At 42.0% G+C, this 5,697-nt stretch overlaps 1 protein-coding gene across 2 annotated transcripts in view; it reads left to right on the top strand.

Moving 5' to 3' along the window:
- LOC147701199 (B-cell receptor CD22-like) overlaps nt 1–4,395 on the top strand; it is a 281,864-nt gene extending 277,469 nt beyond the window's left edge. For both annotated transcript variants that reach the window (XM_086929945.1, XM_086929944.1), the window contains one exon: nt 3,815–4,395. In XM_086929945.1, coding sequence (XP_086786071.1) covers nt 3,815–3,895 — 81 coding nt within the window. In that variant the 3' untranslated portion in view covers nt 3,896–4,395. The remainder of the gene's footprint in view (nt 1–3,814) is intronic.
- The last annotated feature ends 1,302 nt before the right edge of the window (nt 4,396–5,697 follow it).

The raw sequence follows: 5,697 nt of genomic DNA, 5'->3' as shown, positions 1-5,697 counted from the left end.
AAGAGCGAGAAAAAAATAGAGATAGAGAATGTGAGAGAAAAATTAGAAGAGGAGGGGAGAGAAAGAGACAGAGAGGGATGGATGACAAAGTGCAGACAAAAATGTAAAAGAAAAAAAAGTAAGGCAAGCAGAGAAACATAGTATATGAAAATAGAAGAAATAAATGAGGATAAATAGATAGAGAAAGGAGCAAAAGAAAGGCGGTGAAGGAAAAAGATGCATGAGAAGAAAATGAAAGGAAGAAAAAACGAAACAGTGAAATGAATGAATGAAAGGAGAAGAAGAAAAAAGAATGACAGAGGAAGGCATAAAGAGACAAATAAGGAAATCAGATTGGAGAAAGAGGAAAGAAGGCAAGAGAAAAAAAGACAACAAGAAAAGGATGGAGAGTAAGGCAAGAAGAAAATGAGAGGTACAAAGCCAAAGAGAGAAGAAGTTAAAATAAAATGGTAAAGAAACAAAGAAGTAGATTAATGGAGAAACGTACAAGAAATAAATACAAAAAAAGAGAAAACATAAGAGGGGAGGAAAGATCAAGACCGAGAAAGATGATAAGGCTGAAAGAAGTAGAACAAAAGAAAGAAAGTAGAGAAGGAAGAAACAGGGGATATGAAGGTAAACTAAATGGAGTATGGAGAAAAAATGGGAATGAAAAAGAAAGAATGAAAGAACAAAGGAAAATAATATTTAGAAAGAAAGAAAGAAAGAAAAAAGAATTAGAAAGAATGAACGATGCAGAGAAAATGAGAAAAAATAAAGAGAATGAAAGAGGAAAAGAAAGAACCAGGGCTGGTGCACAAAGTTCCCTCTCAAAGTTTAAGCCAAATACACGTAACTGGCTGGCTCCGTGCCCAGGACAGTATTATTTTATCTTCGAGGGCACTAGCGGAAAGTAGGGGCACCTTCCTCTAATGATAAACTCCCCTTCAGTGAGGGGAGAAAACCTCTGCACAGACTTTCTTCTGGCCCTTTATTGAGGTTAGAGGTTGGACTTGAACGAACAGATGAGGCCATGTCTCCTGGTCTGAGGGAAATCAGACTGACCTGGCTGTGGCCTCTGGGCTCCTGTGGGGACCGTGAAGAAGGAGGAGGCCCGGCTACTAATTGACGGCACGTGTTCTAGTGTCAAGAATGTAGATGTGAACCCCAGCAGCCCCCCAAGCATCTAGTGTGGACAGCACCATGCAGGGGGTCACTCCACTAGGTGGAGAGCCACACCGTGCAGGTGACGAGCATCTTGTTCAGCCTTCATTGTTCCTACTGAACACATTCATACAAAATCACAATCATGCGAAATCTGATGTACACATTAATACGAAATCATGTACATATTCATCCGAAATCCGATGTACACAGTAATACTAATGTGCAGACCAAATGAGTTGGGGAGATCTCTCTCCATTGTCTTTAAGGACGACCACATTCTTGACTGGGTTGTTGAGTCTGTCCACGTTACCCTGAGTGTAGCGAGATTGTCATGAGCTCAGAGCCACAGTTTTCAGAAACGATGGTTACTTAGTGCTAGACCCCACTGTGAAATATCACAACCCTTTCAAAGCACAATTTGTGAAAATAAAGCGTGGCACAAAATCGTGGTTGGGGCAGGGAATATGCAGAAGAAGCAGATACGAAGGGCAGAGTTAATGGCCAGAGCTGCCGACTCAGGAGCTAGGGAACCCGGTTCAAGTCCCCGCCTTAACATCCAGTGTTTCACTTAATCTCCCTGAGCCTCTACCAAAAAAAAAATTTATGTTAGATTGTGTAATGAAACTGGGGCCTGTGTAAAGCGCTCCAATACCTACGGTCTGAGATTGCTTTGCATAAAACTGCAAAAGGGGAGGAGGGAAGTCAAGAGGTCTTTGAATGTAGCGACCTCTGAGGGAAAGTTGGGCATGTGGGAGGGGTGAGATGGTGTTGGGCACTGCAAGGGAAATGAGGGAGATGAGCCATGGGCAAGCTGAACAAGCTCTGGCCAGGGGGAGTGGGGGAGCGGCTTCCTTTGAAGTCTGATGCCGAGGCATGGTGTGGGATGTGTGTCTTTTAGATTTTTCCAGATGGCCACTAGAGGTCACCAACATCCATGTCAAGAAGTGAGCGTAAAAGAACTGACGAGATAAACCATGCCAATACGTTTTTACTGAGCAAGGGTCACTCATGTACGGTACATAACTCAGCTGCACATTCTTTGTTAGCGCCTGCTACGCGATTCATGTTGCCCGAGCCTCACTTTTATCCATAAAGCTGATAATGTATTTGATTAAATGCTAATGGGTTTGCCGAGTGCACTCCGCAAACATAATTACCTCGTGGCGCTATTTATAGAGTTGTGTTACGAGAGTAAAATGTGCAACCTGCCCGTATCAATCAACTCCAATTGGCATGAGTTATATACATTTTCTGAATGTTCAAATCAACGTTCACGTGAAGCAGTGCACACGGAAACATTTCACCTAGCCTTGGCACAAGCAGTGAGTCAAATGCTTTTGGGTCACGTAGCACCAAGTCCCTGCTAATGAATGGAAAGGAGCGTAATGGGGTGGAAAAAGCGCAAACACACCAAGGACTCGGAGCAATGTCAGATCTAAAATAGTGCGACCTGGCCTTGTGCAGAATCCAGTGCTAAATGAAACCAGGTGTAAACAATAGCCAAGCCTAATATCGTGTGACAATTCGTTGCACAATGTGAATAAATTCCACTAAATTTCTCGGCTGGACATTTGTCAGCACGTAGAAATGTGCACAGACGGTGTGCCATGAGTGCAAATGTCATCTTAAAAAGCTGCTAGTTTTTCTACTTCTAACGTGACCTAATGCCTAGCACTTCACAAAACCGGTAATATTAGCACAAGTGACTGATTACATAACAAGACGCAACTATTTTAAACAAGCTCTCGGCATTGCGTGGCGGGGGAACGGCGGAGCTGCTTCCTTTGAAGTCTGATGCAGAGGCTCAGACAACAAATGGTGTAGGATGTGGCTGGCGATGTGCATGCACCTGTCTCACATGAACTGTACGCGATCCGCAGCTCGGTAGACTTTTCGGACCGCTTACTAGAATCTCGACAAACAAGCATTGCTAAAGCAATGCTGTCGGTCGAGACCTAATAAATGGGTAGGCTCTTCCTTCCTCTGCCTTGATGCTCAGTCCTTGAACCACCTCACCCTTGCAGCTCCGTGGGATGTAAAGTGAAGGTCAAATTTGGAAAGCCTTATAAACCATGCTATTTGAGGCTGCCTGGTTTGTTTGGGGTGGGCTGTGACGGGGGCTGCTCTATCAGTACTGGAACACATTTCAAAAAACCGTGTGCTTGAGAAATTCATTATTGATTGATTGAAAAATGTACCAAAATGTACCTGTTTTAGTTATTTTCTAGTAACTAAAACGGGTGCCATAAACTAACTTTTACTCGTGCTCTCATTATGCACTGCTAGTTAACCCACACCTGACAACTCTCATGAGATGATCTATGATAAATTCTTGATAACAAGAATGCAATATCGAAAATGACATCATTGATTTGCATGGCGGAGGCCGTATTCTAAAATATTCAAGTATTTAAGAATGTAGTGCAATATTATTGATCGAGAAGAGACCACGAGTAGCCCATTCAGGAAACAGGGAAATGTCTAAAAGTTTGGAGATAAGATTGTTTAGAAAGTCTGCCTTAGTATGGCATATATTGTAATAGTACTTTAAGAGTTGATAAATATTATGTTTAAGCCTCATTCTTATTGTTTCTGATTTCTATGAATCTTTTTGGATAGCCATTTCATTATATTAAAATAATTCTGTTACACAAATTTTGTTCCGCAGGACTATGTAAATGTGGACAATCATTATACAGCACTGGTCCGATCCCAGATATCACCTGAGTATGATTGTCTTCGAAGATAGCACCATCATGAGCCTGTATGCAAGATTATTGAAGATAAGGGCCAGCTTGCCAGTTATCCTGGACCTGGCAAAGAACTCCTATGTTTTCATCGCATGTGGTTCCTTGTATTGTTGAAACTAATAAAAGGCTGTTGGGTGTGCACACTACTCCTTACAAACAGGCGGGGCCACTGTTTTCAATGTATCCAAACCCACAAAGAATAAAGATCTGTCAGAGGCAGGGGTGGCAATCGTTGCTTCAAAGGGTCTGTGCTCATTACACATCTCATCATGGTATAACTTTATGAGCAATCTATTCTAATTGGAGTTAACATCATAGTCAGTAATTGTCCTGAAAATCCATCCATCAATTTGACGCTTTACGGGTCAGCATTGGGCCTTCTCTCGTAGCTTCTTTGTCACTGCACACTGGGGAATCTGTCAGCTCTTTGCTTATTTGGAATTTTTCAGAGCATACAATAAGTGGAGCATTAAAGCATCAGGCGTTTTGATATCTTGAATACTGTTTGTGATTCATCTTTTGTATAATCACTCCTTGTTAGAGTTTTCAATCACAATAAGCTTTTTAATCCTAATATTGTTGATAAAATAATAATGCAAAAGAAGAAGCACATCAAAAGAAACACTGAGCTGAAGATGGATGCGAGGATGAGATTGAGGTCAACCTAATGGCCTCATGAAGTAATGGAGATAAATGCATTTTTAAGCACTTTAAGCATTATACAAATGATAGAAGTAAACAAAAGAAAATGAAAAAAATGAGAGTGACTTCAGGTTTATTTTCACACGTAATACCATACAGTAATTAGAGCAAGCTTATTGGTATTGTTGTGAATGAAATATACATTGTACTCCAGAGCTAAGACTGGGATCATATTAATAGGTTTACCTATGTTAGAATAATAAGTTAGTGTAGAAAGGGATCAGTTTTGTCAGTACAAGTATTGTCATGGCAAAAGTACAAAGCAAAGATGGTTGGCAATTTTTGTCAACAAATCAAAGATTTTATATAGTCAAAAACTAGGACTTATCTAGCTGTTGGTAAATCACCCATTCATGCATTGTTGTTATTACCATACATTTCAGCCAGACCTCATTCGTCGATGGTGATTATTGTTTTCATTTTATCAAATACAGATCATGCTACCGATAAGGCCGAGTCATAGCAACCAGTATCTTAAGTTGGCAGACTATTTCCTAGTGTAACCAAACTATTGAGATTAATAGTAACTAAGGCCCTAATTATGATGCAGTTCGGATCGCAACCAATGTCTTGTCAGTTGCGGTCCGTGCCGCATCTACTGCTGCGGTCTGACTGATGCTTTAGGATGCATGTGGTCGGAGGCAGCAGCTGGAGGGACCGTCCAACACCTACCGACAGGGGCATGGAGCCCATTGGTTGTAACCTCCTCATAATCCCTTAAGGACGGCTTTTCCACCATCGGGATTATAATGTCACTTTCCAACAGCCATTCCATTTTGGGCTTTCCGGCATGTAAAGGCTGTCGGAAAGTAACATTGGGGTCCCATAGCAGGGCCTGCTTTCCCCCTTGCCCTCTGCATCTGGGTCTGGGGGACACCTATGCTACCCCCCTGAAAATTCCTGCACACAGTGGCAGGCATCATGAGGTGCCTGCCACAAGGTGCAGAGATTTTTACAAACTCTCATTTCTTGATGGGAGCGTGTGCTGCGGGTGGTTTCCGCCCTTCACGCATGTTCCAGTTGAGAAATGGGAGTTTTGGACCACACTCTGTGCAGTCGGATAGTAATACGGTGTGTGCAACTGCCTACAAATGGTTGG

The sequence above is a fragment of the Lissotriton vulgaris genome, chromosome 7 (assembly GCF_964263255.1).
Source record: "Lissotriton vulgaris chromosome 7, aLisVul1.2, whole genome shotgun sequence".
NCBI lineage: Eukaryota > Metazoa > Chordata > Amphibia > Caudata > Salamandridae > Lissotriton > Lissotriton vulgaris.
This window is presented reverse-complemented; position numbering and strand designations above follow the sequence as displayed.